Raw genomic sequence first — 17,008 nt, 5'->3', positions numbered from 1 at the left:
CGAGGGGGAGCTTCCGTGCCTGGTGACAAGGTTTGGGTGTACTGCCCGGTTTGCAAGAGAGGAGTGTCCGCCAAGCTCTGCAGCCACTGGAAAGGGCCGGCGGAGGTCGTGGACCGGCTAACAGAAGTGGTGTACCGGATGCGCATGCCTGGCCCAGGGTGCATGGTGGTGTTGCACCAGGACAGACTTTCACCGTACCGACCGCTCACTCCAGCAGCTGCCGGGGCAGGGGATGCTGGTGGTACCCCATGTTCTGATTGTTCCCAGTTCTTTCTGAAATTGTCAGGCAGTTTAAGAAATGGAACAGATTAATACCTGATCTTTATATTAGAATTTACTTTGCCCTTCATGTTGTCTTTCAGTAACTTGGCTCAAAATCTCTGGATCTTCTGAGATATATATATTGATAAAATCCAATTTTTACTATACTTTTTCTTTTCGATATTTTTGTAACTGTTAGCATGATTTGCAGCTATTGTGGTCATTTTTTGTTTCTGTCCTGCTCCCATTGCTCCCCCCAAAACAATTATCATTTCGATATTTGTCTGCTTATGCTGTCAGGAAACCGAAAGAGAGTGAAATTGTGAAACAAATAAATTATTACACCTAATGCAAGCCAACTGCCCCTTTCAGATATACTTTCTTCATCTTTCTGCTTTTTGATTGATAAAATACGGAGGAACGTAAATGTATTATTTGAACAGAGCATGAGGTTCTGCAGCAATGCACAGGCTGTAAAAATCATGTGTTCAGTACTAGTGCTTGCACATACTGTACGGATATAGATAGGTCACATGACAGACAATCCCAACTATAGACAGGACAACCCAAACTATTTATAAATGCCATGTCTTGCTTGGATTTACACACAGTCTCTAAAAAACGCACTACCAATCAATCCTGAGGCTATAAACACACTTAAGGGTCCCCACAGATGGGAAAAGGAACAAAGGTAAGAAAGGGTTTTCTTTCAATATACATGAACACATGAATGGGACACATCTAGAAACACACACAGACACACTGCAAAAAGAAGAAGAAGATGTGCACAGAGAATAACATTTACGTGAAACAAACATGCACTCACACACTGGAGTCAGTGTGAAGATCCTGTCTCTTGAGTTAGTCTTTGATATTTAAAGTTCATCATTCATAGATGAACTGTTACACAAACGTAATGAAATATATATGTATATGTTTAAGTGTGCACTCCATGTGTGTATGCACATCTTCCAAAGGTCAGGCTAAGGATTTGTGTCGTACCAGGCACGCAGACATGGAACAGTCTTTTGTACAAAACACACACACATAAGAGACACATCAAAACTGAACATTCAACTCTTATTGTGGAAATCACAATAAAGAAAAATGAATGCATGGATATAGTATTTGTATACATATATAATGTATGGTGTATTTAAGTAGTTCCAACTAATCGACTGATGGCCAAAACAACAGCTCTGGGCTGCAAGCCCAGGTTCGGTCATGCAGAACTATGAAAATGAACAGTTAATCCCATAAATCAAAAGCATAGCTAATCTATGGAGCTTCACCTTAATCGTACACAAATTTGTTGGATGCTTATAAGTGCTTGATCAACTGAGAGTTTGCTTGCCTGATTTCTAGAGCTACAAACAGCCACACCTGACTGACTCCATCAAAAAAAGAAAACTAAAAAAAACCCAAATAATTTCTCCTGCTCTATTTTCTAATCCAAAACACCAGGTCATCACTGAGAAGATGTTTGATTAATCACTGATAAAATAGAAAAACCTCTAAACAAAAACAACAGCAAACAAAGTGTTAAGCATTACATTCAGCTCCATTAGTATGGTCAAAGTCTCAGCACACACACAAGTTACAGGACCTGTAACTATCGTATAACAAAAAGGACTTTTACACATTCTTTTCTTGAAAATCTTACAGTACAATACATTTTCAGCACCATACCAACAATATGCAGGTTCCAATTTATCACTGTTATCTCTGAAAGGACCACTCATACACATGAACACAATGGCACGTTTTCTTACCTTCATACACAGCTTTGAAACCCTGTGCACTCACAGCAAAATCTGTGGTAAACCACAAGGCCAAAATGGATCCACTGCTGACTACAGGGGAGGGCAGCATGAATCCTGACAACCTGCAAAAGAGGAAAAAGTAAATTATTGAATCAGCAAGACAGCCCATTTCTGGAAATTAATAATGAGGCAAACCTTTAGGCAAATGTTTATGAAAACCTGAAACATGGAGCTGTAAGTACATGGCTATGTTGATGTTATCATTAAGAATAAAACAATAAAGGTTCCCACTGAAACGAGGTCTCTTCATGAGCTCCTATTTGCCTGTTTTTTCTCTGACGCTGAAGAAATGCAATTTGTAGTTTGTGGCTTTTCCCACAAAATCTCTGAATCTGCAACAAAGCAAAAGAACCGCCATGATAACTGATCATGTCATGAGTACCGACACGTGACTGCAGACAGGATACGCTTCACTGGAACAGTTTGGTGGTCACAGTAAAAGACTATCTTTGATCTTTTAATCTTGGATGGTATGTTCTGAATATAACTACTGCTTCGTCATAATGAAAGAGCCAGTAGAGGCGATATAAGGTTAGAAATATCTGGATGCCTGTAGATTCTTCTTTACAAGGTTAACATAAATATATTTGACTGAAAGGAAATGACTAAAATCAGTGTAGGAAATATGCAGGGTTTTTCCTACACACATTTTTGGCCAAAGCAATTTTAAGCAGCACTAAAAAAACTAAACTATGCCACGTCTGGAGAGTGTGAAAGACAAGACTACAGAGGAATTGTTGCTAAAAAAAAAAAAAAAGCTAGGGGCAAATAGCTGTTGATAATAATAGGGTAAAAAGATGAATGCTGGTTTTTGACCCAGCATTTCGAGTTTTTGTTGTGGACTCATGATTCATTTCTTTTGGGATTTGATTTATGTTCCTGTTCTATATCTCATTCTTTGAAGTATTTTATTGTTCCCTAGTGCTTTTGAGGTTTTTTCTATGCTTTTCTGATGATGATATTAGTTTCCATTCATATCCAGCCTGTCCTAGTCTCTTCTCTGTGTTTGTATCCCTTTCTGACTCCCCTCTCATGCTCCCATGTTGTTCTGGTCCCTCAGTGTCCTGTCTTTGTGTTTTGTGTCCCGTTTTGTTCTGTCATGTTAGTATGTCTAAGTCCTGGTCCCAGTCTTTATTACTTTCCGTTTTATCTTGATAGACCCTTGTCTCGCGTGAGCTAGGTTCAGTTCTGCTTCCCCTTGTCTCATTGGTTAGTATCAGCTCAGCTGTGTTTCCTCAGGTGTTTCCACTCTGCCCTGATCTCCATTTTTGTACTTATACCCTCACTTTGCTTCTGTTCTCGGTCGTGTTCTCCCTCGCAGTTTTGCCTCCTAGAAGATTGTAGAAGTTGTCCTAGAAGTTATCTTGTGTCTGCACCTGCATTATTTTGTATTATGTTAGAATTCAGCATTAGTCCTGCCTTTGGGTCCAAAACCTGCCTGCCATGACACTTACATAAATCATGGGTTAAGTTTATTTTTAAATTCTGATCATTTCAAACATCTGAAATTCTGAAACTAATTAGGGGCTCTTATATTTTGGCAATGTCATTACATTAAAACATTTGATAATTAGTGACTTTTTAAAAACGTAACACTTTAAAAAGTCCAGTTTATTTCCTATAAGTGTATTTATTTTGAAAACCCAAGGCAGGGTGACCAGATGCTTGAAAATCTAGTCCTCTTCTGTAAGTCAGTGTCAGGTTTTTATTTTTTTTAAATCCACTATTACATATGTGTGTGAATAGAAGAGCAGGTTTAAACTGTGAATGTCAGCTTACACACTTGAAGCTGTGATGATTTGCCTTTAAACTCTAGTGTGACCTGATCTTGACTTAAGATGACTGACTGAAAAGAAATGTGTTTGCGTTTCCCGGTACCATATATCCATACTCAAAAATACAGACAGCCAGGGATACTGACACATAGAAAAATTGGTTTGGATAGACTGAAAATGTTGCAGGTCTATTTTGGGCCAGGTATTATAGTCACATTCAAATACTTGTCTGAGAGAGACAGGCTGTGAAAACACATCCACCAATCAAAGAGAGGAAAAATACAAATCTACTAATTAGAGTGATTAATTTCTAATGAATATATGTCAGTTGTTCACACCTGTCAGTTAAGCATCTATGGTTACCACAGCAATGGGACTCTGTGTAACTATAGTGGAAAAAAATAGTGAGAAATTTCACTCAGCACTACTCTCAAGAAACGACTTATGAAAGAAAAACAATAATTTGTATGCACCTGGTTTAATAATCATGAGTGCCAAAGAAGTTGCTCTCCAAATGGTTATAAAATGTTGCCTATAGAGTGAAAACTGTGCACTCAGTATAAGGTTAAAGAAAGAAAAGGGTTTTTGTCTGCTTCTCACACTCTGAAGATTCCATCCACTGAAATAAATGGATATTTTTCACCACGAAACTTTAATTAAAATATGATTTAACTTCTGGTCTCTACGGCTCACTTGTTGTTAGTGCTGAAAAGCCCCAAACCAACTGTTTTACTCTCTAGCCTTCCTGCTCCTGACATCTAATGCACCTCTTTTGATATTAAGGGGCTAATATGTTCCTTGTGCTTATACATAGCAGGCAATGCTTGCATTCACCAACCTACTAATATAATATAATATAATACTAATATTATATATATATATATATATATATATATATATATATATATATATATATATATATATATATATATATTAGGGGTGCAACGATATTCGTATCGATATTGAACCGTTCGATACAGTGCTTTCGGTTCGGTACGCATATGTATCGAACAATACAACATTTGTAATTTATTTTATCAACTTTCCTTCTGACGATGCTGTCTGTGTTGAGCGCTCAGTGAATCTGCGTTCGACTACTCCGCCTAGGCTGCACTGTCGAGCGCAGATCCACTGAGTGCTCCACACAGACAGCATAGTCAGAAGGAAGAGCGCAGGGCAAGCTAGCGAGACAGAAGTTAAGCTCTCCTTGCAACATGGACCTCCCCACCCTCATTCAGATCTGGCGTTTGGAATTATTTTGGTTTTCATGTGACGTATGACCCTGAAGGTAAGCGCGTCATGGACTAAAGTAAAACAGTATGTTGGATGTGCCATGCAATGCTCAATTACATGGGTGGGAACTAGTGTGTTAGCGCAGTTAGCTCGTTAACGTGTTAGCCGTCTAGCCCCACGCACGGGGCGATCGGCGGTAGCTCGTTAACGGAGATTTGCCGTGTTGTGGTGTTAAGGTCATTTCAACGAGATTAACCTGAAAGCACTAGTGGGAACACAACGAATATGACTGCACATTTACGCCGACATCATCCTAGTGCAAAGACAAAAACAACAAGCATGCTACTAACTTTAGCCGAGTCATTTAGACAGCTGTTAGCACATGATTCTCCTTATGCTGCTGAGAATATAGCCCAGAAGAAGCGGATAGTATAGCTTTTATTTTGGAAAGAGACATTTCTCTGTAATAAACTCTCTTTTCCAAAGATGAGTGATTCCTCAATCAGATACAGGGCTTGCAATATCGCTAGCCTGACATCCTGGGGCTAGCGATTTTTTCAGTCGGGCTACCCTGCCCGTCGGGCTATTGTAGGAAGGAAAAATATATGTCAATGCTTTTGCATTCTTTCAGAAATGTAGCTGGGTAATTATGTCATTGGCATCTGTGAGCCACTGTCAATATGTGACATATTGAAATTGCGTTTGAATTTGCGCTTGTTTTTTTGCTTTCACTTTGCAATCGTGCGAACTGTGTATAGAGAGCGACAGCACTGATCTGTGAGTGATGATAATTTGTGCACCAATTCCTCTGACATCGTCTTATTAATCGTTAGCTTACTATGCAAACATGACAAGTGAAATCTCCTGCAGCAAGCTTAAACATGTGAGAGGTTGATCGCGCAGAGAATCGCTGAGCTTATGTGAGTGAGTGTGTAAAAGCATTTCAGTTCTGCTGAGCCAAACAAGACAGGTCAGGGTGAAGAAGTGACAGCCAAAGAAAAGCTTACCACAAAACGGAGAAGTTATGACAAATCAGACTATAAGGCAAAAAGAAAGTGCAGCTTTATGGTTTCATGGACAAAATAATTTCTGTGGCTGCAATATGACGAGCTAAATAACCAGGGCTGCACATAAGTGGTCCGCAGGTGCGCATTCGCTGTCAAAATAAAAAACACGCACAAGGGTTAGGGTTAAATTTAAAAACTGTACTTTTGAGTTAAAATATATATTTATAATTTTAATAAATGACAAATTAAAAATGCATGAACATTTTTTTTGTATCGAAAAAATATCGAACCGTGACACCAAAGTATCGAACCGAACCGAACCGTGAATTTTGTGTATCGTTGCACCCCTAATATATATATATATATATATATATATATATATATATATATATATATATATGTATATATATATATATATATATATATATATATGTATATATATATATATATGTGTATATGTATATGTATATATATATATATGTATATGTATATGTATATATATATATGTATATATATATATGTATATATGTATATGTATGTATATATATATATATATATATATATATATATATATATGTTGGGGGGGGGGGAAATAAGAGCATTGGGCGAACTTGGCATGTTGATAAGACATATATAGGTTAAAACAGGATTTCTGTCATAACCCCACACAACCCCATCATTTTATAATTTGTATTTTTTTCTATTATTGCTTGATTGACCCAATATGCAATTTCAGTACACTTTCTTAACAATACATAAAAAGTATGCGACTAACAAAGGGAAAGAGAAAAAAGGGGAAAAGGTAGATGGACAAAAAAAAGGCAGTAAAAGGAGTAATTCACTTACACTACTGAGCAAAAGAGAGGAAAGTGAAAACAGAGAACAGCGAAAAATGAATAATTCTAATTCTCTGGCCTCAGAGCAAGGACACAAAGGACAGACAATAACAGATGAAGGGAGCATGCAGAAAGCAACAACCAGAGAGAGAGATGGAAGAAAGCAAGGAAACAGAGAAAATGGAGGAAAGACAATACTGAGAGGGGCAGGAGGAGGGTAGTAAGACAAGAAGTGAGAAGTAAGAAAAAACTGTTTCACCTTAAAGTACAAAAACAAAAATGTTTTTTAAACTTACCACAGTAGTGTCTGACACCTCCATTATTTGTTCCTGTCTATGCAACGTACCTTTTATTAATTGTTGGTTTATCTGGAATTTGATGTGCTTCTTGTGACTAAGGATTTTAGTGCCTGTAGCTAGGTTAATTAACTGTGAACTATTTTAATCCAGTAGAGGATGCTGTAAGTTAATGTAATATTGCAATTGCTATGATTAAATGAAAGAAATTTTAGTTCATTATTCTATATAAATCTTTTCTATACTGTTCTGATGGCTTATCTTGTTTTATTGAAGCAAAATTTACTTGTGCTTACTATTTTTATAAAGTAATTAAATTATACAGATAAATCCACTTTCTTTTAAGATGTTTGCATACTTATATTTGTGTTAGCAAGGAGTAAGGAGATCTAGTGTCAACTAATGCACATCATGTGCCTACGTGTCCAAATGTTTTCGTTGGTAGTGTGGTAGTGTCTACTTTTAAAACCCGTGTACTGCATTTTCTGTGCATTTTCTATTTTTCTGAACCAGAAAGAGAATTAGCTGTGCACAGGCTACAATAAATCACCTTAGTGGCCCACAAGGGACAACACTTGCATTCTCACATTAATATTTCACCACTCAACAAATAAGACATGAACAAAGTAAAATGGCTATAACTAATTATCAAGAGGTTGCCTTCCTCCTGAATTTTTAATTTCATGGGCATATGAACTCTCGAGGACATTTAGTTCTGGACCAAGGTTAAATTTAGCCACTGGTCAACGATTTAGAGAGGGGATGGCTCCATACTGATCAAAGAGGTACTGGATGCATTATGGAATAACTGGGGATGAAAACAGCAAAGGTTTGAGAAGGGCTTGGAGCAAGCTGTGGAATCAACCTTGATCTATATTTAACTAAAACAGGTTTTTAATAAACTGGAAAGTGATTAAAGCAGCGTTATATGCCTTTTTTAGTATTTGGTGTATACAAATGAGATGTTGTAAATCATCACAAGCAGTCCAAAATATGAACTTCAGGCAAACTGTATTATAGTGAATATGCTCAGACACAATCATTAATATTCCTTTTCCCTGTCCAAACTTTCACTAAGAGTAAAACAGAGCTGTGATTTCTGTTCTTAAATTGAGGATTGACCAGGAGACAGATGCAAACTCACATGTGCGCACACACACGCACACATAAGACTGTTGGTCAGTCGGTAGGTCAATTAACGAGCAGTAATCGTCTAGCTGTCACTGCACTGATGGACCAACATGATTCCATGTCCCCATCCATCTCTCTCGCGCTCTCTCTCTCACTTTCTCAATCAGGCAAACACACTGGTGCTATGCCTGTTTGACATTTATATGAAAATAAGTGAGCTGCTTTTGGAATATTTGACTGTTTATGCAGTCAGTCAACTGTTCACCCAGTCAACCAGCTTATGTAATCAGATAGCCACTCAGTGATTCCAGCCAGCTGGTCTTTACAGTCAACCAACCAACCAGCCAGTCATTTTGCCTGTGTGCCTTTCTGCTTCTTCGTCCATCTGTCTAACTGTCCATCTGTATCTGCCCGACCAGTCTATCAAATAGCTAGCATCTCTGATCATGACATATTCTTCTAATCACCAAGATAAGTGTTTAAACTGGATGTAGTGTGGTAATAAAGCATGCCATCATATTGGAAATTAGTCTCAGCGCATTCACAAAATTACTTCATTATGATAGCTCCTCCACATTGTACTTAGGGAAAACATGGAAAAGACAATATTCTGTATTTGAACAAAAATAAATCTAGAGACACATAAAATCTTGGCAAAGCTTTTCTAGAAACATAAAAAATTGTGAAATCTGAACAAATGAAAAATCATGCTGTCTGATTGAATTGCAGTTCTTGTTTTGTTGAAGGACAGAACAGCATTGCTAATCACCTGCAGTCTACTACAAGCCAAAGAAGGAATATGTGGTGACAGCCTCCTATCCTCTATTTCAGGGGTGTCAAACTCAAATACGCAGTGGGCCAAAATTCAAAACTGGAACAAAGTCGCGGGCTAACATTAATATTTATTGAAAAAAAAAAATCTTCCTCCAGATATAAGAATGAATCTTTTCTTATGGACTCAAATAAGTTTTTCTGGAAAACTGAATATGGAACAAGAAAAGCTTAATACTAAACAATATATATATTAGCTGTATAATACCAGTAGGCCAGCTCTAATAGTAATTTGGTATGGCTTCGCGGGCCAGAGTTTGACACCTATGCTCTATTTATTTGACATCCTGGTCCCATTGCCACTTTACTAATTTGTTGTTGTAGCTAACCGTCTCCAAACAAGTGTCTTGTTGCATGCTCAGTCATCCAGGTAAGAAAATCCCAAAAGGTTGATTCAGTTCGTCTGGACGTAGCGTTTTCAGTGGGAATGCTACGTCCAGATGAACAGAACCAACCTTTTAGGGCGTCTCCAAAGAACATTTAATCGTATGCCCAATTGTTATTATCTACCCAAATCGGGCACCAAGTAGCGAAACATAGCACACCCACTGAATACTTTGGTGTTTACATGTCCCCCCACTTATCTTTTAAAACATCAGGTTACCTTCCCAGTCCCTCTCTTTGTGTGTGTGAACTTAGCATATATGAGAGTACTAACCCAATAAGAAAACTTTCAAATCGGGACTCTGAGTGAATGTTTCACCACATGTCCTTGCACTCTTCTGGTAAATTTGGCTTACAAGTGGTCCACCAAGCAGAAAATTTCAATAACTTTTAAGCTTTTAGAGTTTGTTCAAACAGCTTTCTGAAGCTCTCTGTATTTCAGGCAGCCAACTGAAGTGGAATAGATTATATGTGAATGAAAAAAATATACAGCATTGACGTTTGTCATCAATGCTCTGACCTCATCACTCCCCACAAGGAAGTACCAAGCAGGGAATAAAGGTTTTCAAATGCTACATGAGTCACATGAGTAAAGTTGCTGCGGTCATGCGGCGAATGAATAAGCAGAATAGCGATGGCTTAAGTACAAGCCATGATTAAAAATAGAGGAGTCAGATTTAGACCAATCGACCAAAACATTAAAACCACTGACCGAGAAGGTGGATAACAATAATCATCATTTTAAAGTGCAGGGCTCCAAACTCAGGAGTTTCCAACATGACAAACCAAAAGGTCCCGTGTCCGATTTTAAGTCAATTTGAGTCTACCTTGTACAGGCCTGTTTCCAAAATGCTGAGATTTGTATTGTAAATAAGAACAATGCATCATAATCACATTGTCAGTGTTCTCTATGCCTGTGTACAACGGCACGCACTGCAATTTACGCTGACTGTCCTAAAGGTGTTCAAGTGGAACACATGCAGGAGTAAGAGGTCAGACAGAATAGCAATGATCTTGAAGGGTAGATAGGTCCAACTCATATCATATAAGGTTCTTGCTTTTGATGGACGAAGATGGCCAACTTTTCAACTTATCTTTTTCCCCCCCTTTTCATCTGTCTTTAGGCTCTGGCATTTATGAAAATATACGCAAACTACACAGTCACTGTAGAGTATATGGCTTTCACTTGCCAACACTGGATACACCACACACTTGTACAACAGATGTATGCCTTGTGTTTACTTGTTTAAATCTCTAATTCTGGGCCTTGAAACATTTTTCAAGATTGTCAAATGGAGCACCAGTCTATCCGTGACACAACGTAGCACACAGTAAATGAACAGACAGGAAGTGATTTGTTTGATAAAGACAGATTAAGAGCGTAGTGGATAACCAGTAAGCAGATAACGGAAGAAAACTTTAAAAAGAAGGGAACACGTTTAAAAAAATGACACTTTATTTTTTTTCCAGGGGTGGAAGATTTTTCTTTAATAAAAACAGCCAGAGATAAATGGCAGGGAACATGGTGAGCAAGCAAACGGTGTTGGTAGAAGATCTGTTGTAAATTACTGCCTTGGCAGAGTTTCCTGTACAAACTGTAGACAGTATGCTATGAAAAAGCACTGTAGCATCTAGAAACAATGGATGAACACATTCTTGGCAACAGGATTTTGAACTTTGGGGAAATTTTGGTAAAGAAAAATAAATAAATAAAACAGGAATCCTCTTATCTGAAGTGAGTGGGAGAGAGAAGGCATGATAGAGATTGGCCTAAGGCAAGATGGACCTTTTTACTCTGTGTGTAACACTTAATAAACTACTGTAATCATTCTGAATTCTTATAACTCATGAAATCATGATCAAAACTACAAGCAAAGACATTGTTGGGACAATATGATAAATGTCATCGAATGTAACCACAGATAATGTGTTACACTGTTAATGAAGATATATAGTTGTACTTAGGGACATGTAATTTGCTAGATTAATTTAGACCCGTGGCAATGGAATAGTTTGACAGTCTACTCAAGGGTAGCTATTTTGGCCTTAAGCAATCTTTTAAAAAACATTACTTTTAAACACTGGCCCTTAAAAGTATACCTGAGATGTTTAATGCTGTTCTGTTGCTTGTTTTTGAGGAGAAGAGAAGAGAAAGTTGGTTTTCAAGAAATATTTGTTTTCACAGGTCTGAAAACATTTTCTTAATCAAATTAAGAAATAGACAAAGAGATGTTATTCTAAAGGTAAATTAAAGATCTTCGGTGTAAGTTACCCGCTGAGATACTGCTGTGCCACAGTTCAGATGTATACTGTAGCACTGCTGCAGTGTTCTGAGGAGTTGTATGCCTTGCTAAAGGGCCCTTTGGCAATCGGTGGTGCTTTATGCAAGCAATAAGAGAGTATGAACCCTACTGATTTTCTGGCGTCCTCAAGCAACACCTTGCAGAGCAATTCCCTTAAACTTGAGCCTGAAGCCTAGAAAATCCCAAAGTGTCTGTCAAGCTGTCTGTCAACCACAGACGGTCTAGTCTGTGTGCTTTTGTGCTAGCCCATGTGTACACAGGTATGTAACAAAAACAACCAATGCATTTCCATCCCACCAATGGTTCAACTATAGAATTTCCACTTCAAATCGACAGCAAAATTGTTAAATTACATGCACCTGACACCACAGTGACTAATGACTGTGCAGTGGAAGGTTTTTATCAAGCACAACATCAACAAGCACATCAGCAAAATGTCTCTATTTACCTCGAAAATTGATTTAATTATCAGAGCAAATCATTTATCTAGATAGATAGATAGATAGATAGATAGATATCTTTCTCAGTGTCACATAATTAAAGTACAAATTAAATTCCCCCTTGAATTCCACAAATGTTGTCTCCATATGTTTTTTCCTTATTTTCCTTGACTTGCAATCCACACCAATTATTACAATTATATTGTAATTATATTAAAAATGCAAATTACTTTAATTTTTTTTCGGGGGGGGGGGGAGTCACCATGACTTTAGGTCACAATAGGTACAAAGTTTCACGAAATCCCACAGGGACCAATTTGTCTAAGCTGTGGTAAGGAACAGGAGCAGTGAGTAGGCAGCTGGCACCCAGCCACATCTCACTGGGTTGTAGACCAGTGTTTTTCTAACTGTGAATCTGGTCTTAACATGGGTCACTGTTTGCTTCAAGTGGGCTCTTGGAACATGATGTTTTATTGAACGTGAATATCAGCTTGAAACAGTGAGGTTCTAAAAGGTGGTTCCACTTGATAAAAGCACTGATTTGCTTCTCGATGGTAAGATAAGGTAATACATCTAGTCAATGGACCGTAAAACGACTAACTCTGACTCAAGTGAAAAATTCTTTTAAAGCAAGTCGTGTTGTTGGCAGAGACTTTTCATCCAGTAATTGCAATAAAAAAAAATGTTTTACTTGAACATAATGTTGGGGTTGTGGAGGTTTACCAAGCAAACTCTAGATGCTGGATTTCACTGTTAGATTTCATCTGGAGGGACATAAAGTTTAAATCTGGTCACAGAGGTTTGACTGCTTTTTTGAAAAGCCTATTCTGCCTAGCATCAGCAGCATCAGCAAGGGTTTATGGGTATCCAGACTTCTGGCTGTTAGCCAAGGGTCTAGGTCCTTCAGACTAAAGTACTTTCTATTTCTCTGTCTCCGTCTCACTCACACAAACACACACAACCTTGGTTCCAAGTCTATCGAGGCATAATGTGCATTGCACCCTTCGCACCTCCTCAACCTCATATATTGTTGCTGTGTCATAAACATTGCGTAAAATGCATCTGTCACTCAGCATTGTCTTTTTTTGCGTAACAACGAAGGACTTATTGTTTTGGCTTAAAACTCAACAAATGGTGACTTACAAAATGAAAACTTGCTGTCAGAGAAAATGAGAATCATTACAAGAAATCCTTATTTAGAAAGGAGGTACTGGGATTATGTTCTTTCCTAAATACCCCATATGATGTTCCTTCATAACAAAATACAGCTAAAATCAAAGGCACAAAAACTATGTTTATACCAAAATAGTCCCGATTAAAAAAGAAATGCTGAAGAAAATAGGTCCATAACCCTGTTTGATCAAACATTTTTAAAGTATACATATATATTACTTATTAAACAGTGTTTCTTTTCTTTTTAATTCAGGAGCCGACATCTGAAGCCTGGATTTTACTTTCTGCATTTGTGAGTCCAAATGATGTAAATTTCATCATCAGATAGTGAAGACAATGCGCCTGCACGTTTTTTGTGATGATGCAGAATTTACATTACAATGCGGCAGTTACACATGTGGGCCTTGAGTTCATTTCAAGAAGTGTGACAGGAATGACTACTACAGTACAGAGGTCGGGTGTCCAGCTGCCTGTGTCTGTAACGGATAATAATCTAGGCTTAAGAGCTGCTAAAAAAGGACAAAAAGGAGAAAAAAGTGTAAAAAGAAATGTGGCAGTGGCGAAAAGTTAAAATAAAACAGGCTCAAAGCCTAACTTTGGCTCTTTTTCATCTGTAATGTGAGCCACTTTAACAAACAAATAAACAAATAAAGAGTTGAAGGTTGTTAATTTAAGTTATGGATTTGTGCCAAACATAGGGTCTCTTGGCAAATCTGCTTATCCATGTCACGAAAGACTAAATTTAAGTAAACAGAAAAAAGAACAATGATTGAATTTCCGATTAAATAAAGATGGAATTTTTTATTACTCTTGTGTGTTCTTTAGTACATCACCACTTTGTTTTTGTTGTTGCTGAGACTGTTTCAGTGACAGTTGTTGATGAGCCTTATGTATAGGATGCAGACAGAGAAAATATGAATGTAGGTATCATTCAGTACTGTGCGTTTACCCTAACTTCCAGGCAGATATTGTTCCTCGTTAACACTCGTCATGGGGGAATTAACAAAGTGGGCTGTTAAACCACCCATCGCCTATGCCGGTACAATCATGACCTGAACTTGTTTGTACTGTGCTGGCAAATCAATCAACCGGATTACTTTTAATGACTGGTAATTCAGTTATTCACATTGTTTCCATTGTTTCTCTACCAAGGTAGAGTCAAAGCAGAGGCATTTTTCAGCGCTCTTTGATTCTGTCTGTCTAGCTATAAAAACTAAAAAGCTGAATTCCATGAAACCTGGTGGAGAAATGAGAATTGATAAAAGGAAGAACCCATTAAACTTTAGACCAGATCCAGCTTACGTTCTTTTAAAATGCAAAACAGGCCACTGGCATTGGCTTTGGGAGAGGATTCCTTCCCCAAATCTAAGTTAATATATTTCATTGTATACAGTATACCCACTAATTGTTATCCGACAAGTATTTCAAACCACGGACCTATCTCAAACAAGCTTTCCTGATTCATTTTCATCATCTTTCTGGTTGGAGTATTAGAACACACTGTACTTTCACATTTTTTGAGGAGGATTACATTTTGGTCTGAACATCTGCTGAGACTTGCCAACTGTCAGTAAGGCAGAGTGAACGACATACTGTGGAGCTACTGTACAAGTAAAAAGTCCTTGTCACTGTCAGCAGTCAGAGTTAACTGAACTGAAAACTAAAAATAGGTTTATGTGGAGAGAGCTACAGGGTGGATACATAAACATGCATTCAAACTGGACTTTAACCTTTCACATTTCTCTTTTAACTCTCATGATTCTCCCCCTCTTGTCTCTCTGTTCCAGACTGTTACTTCTCTCCTTTGTTTCCCTACCTTCGTATACCCAATCTATCTTTTTTCATTTTCTGTAATACAGCACAGTCCAGCTATAAGAACCCATCAATCAAAATACTTACAGGTGTACAATCATTACGATTAGGCATAGTGCCACATATAAAAACACATACAGCTGCTGTACTTGAGTTATATTGCTAGAAGCATCAGACACATCCACACTCACAGCATAAGGTGCTTCAACCATGACTCCACATAAATTTCACAGTCTCACGAAGAGATTGCTCATAACTAGTTTGAGGGCCAAATAGACGGTGTGGGATCATCCTGACAGGGAGAACGACGAGCTCAGAGCACCTCCAACCTCTACAAGTAAAAACTTGCTGATGTCAAAAATGTACAAATTTAAAAGAAAACAATAAATACAAATAAATACAAAGTTCAAAACTAAGCCGAAACACATGCAAATGCCAATTATGGAGCTGAATAAAACAAAGCAGGAGCACTATCTGTAGCAGCTTGGATTGCTCCAGCTGCACCCTCCAGGTAGCCCTTGTTTCTGTTCCAGCCACCAGATGGGGTTGCCTCAAACAAAAAAGGAATTTAAGACACTGCAAACCAATAATAACTTTGGCTCAAAACAGCGATTATTAATATACAAAACTAGCAGGCTCACTGAGTGTGCTAACATGGGCACTGGCACAAAAATGTGTTAAATCACACAAACGATGTCACATGCATAAACATGCATGATAGAGTTGAAGACAAAATGTCATGGTCTGCGGTGGGTGGCTGGAATTTCCATAAGGCTCCTGAACTGACCTGGGATCCGCCCCTGGGCAGGGCCAACTCCAGCTCCCGCACACCTGGAGCCTATTGCAGGCAATCAAGCCAGAGGGATTTAAACCACACGTTGATGTTCATTCACTGCCAGTTTGTCATCAACACATGTTGGTAACAGGCCGTATACGTTAAGTTCTTGCTGTGATTCATCCTGTTAACACGACTCTCTTGTGCTACAGTTGCTGTATCCACCTTGGCTCACACTCCACCTCTGGACTCAGGATACCTAGTAATCATTCTGGAAATCTCTCTGTGCCTCACCTGCCTGCCCTCCTGCCATCACACTCCATCTGAAGCCCCGGATCTCAGGCCAGCTTTTCCACGCCACTCAGCCTCCCCTGGATCTTCATCACCCCCCTCTCAACACTCCAGGTCCCTAACTGCAAGTAAGAATTGCTGCTCTTACAACTGGCCACTGCAGAGCTGCCTTCACTACCTACCCAACTCCTATATCCTCTTCCTTCAGTGTGACTGTTCCCCACTCAGCTCCGTTCTGCATCTCAGGCCTCATTCCCTCGCCATAGCCACGTTCCCCAGGCCACGCCGCACCAAGACTCCACGTCTCGTTGTTTTTTTGTCTTTGCCACGTTTTTCTCTTGCACTTAAACCTAATAAATTGTTGCATCATCTGCTGTCTCCGCTCTGGGTTTCTGCACCTGAGTCCTGTTCAGTACCGGCCACCCGGCCACGTGACACAAAAGAAAGTTAAAGATGAAAATAAGTTGAATATGTACAACCCCGATTCCACAAGAGCTGGGCTGCGTTTAAAAAAAAAAATGTATTAAAAACAGAATGCAACGATTTGCTAATCTCATAAAGTCATATTTTATTAACAATAGAATATAACAATGACTGTCAAACGTTAAACTGAGAAAATTTGTCATATTAATGAAAA

The 17,008-nt window shown here is 38.4% G+C and overlaps 1 protein-coding gene and 1 long non-coding RNA gene across 2 annotated transcripts in view; one reads left to right on the top strand and one right to left on the bottom strand.

The window, feature by feature from the left end:
• LOC147338873 (CUB and sushi domain-containing protein 1-like) overlaps positions 1 to 17,008 on the bottom strand; it is a 451,030-nt gene that overhangs the window by 289,176 nt on the left and 144,846 nt on the right. The window contains exon 3 of the mRNA XM_086285727.1: positions 2,034 to 2,146. Within this exon, the coding sequence (XP_086141853.1) occupies positions 2,034 to 2,146 (113 nt within the window). The remainder of the gene's footprint in view (positions 1 to 2,033; positions 2,147 to 17,008) is intronic.
• LOC147338875 (uncharacterized) lies at positions 5,034 to 16,715 on the top strand. Its single transcript, XR_015130215.1, has 3 exons — positions 5,034 to 5,147; positions 16,293 to 16,499; positions 16,580 to 16,715. It is a non-coding gene; the product is annotated as an uncharacterized LOC147338875 (long non-coding RNA).

Source organism: Aulonocara sp. 'chitande type north' Nkhata Bay, linkage group LG1 (assembly GCF_057382095.1).
Source record: "Aulonocara sp. 'chitande type north' Nkhata Bay isolate Kocher_YH1m ecotype deep benthic linkage group LG1, A_spYH_male_GT1.1, whole genome shotgun sequence".
In the NCBI taxonomy this organism is placed as follows: domain Eukaryota; kingdom Metazoa; phylum Chordata; class Actinopteri; order Cichliformes; family Cichlidae; genus Aulonocara; species Aulonocara sp. 'chitande type north' Nkhata Bay.
This window is presented reverse-complemented; position numbering and strand designations above follow the sequence as displayed.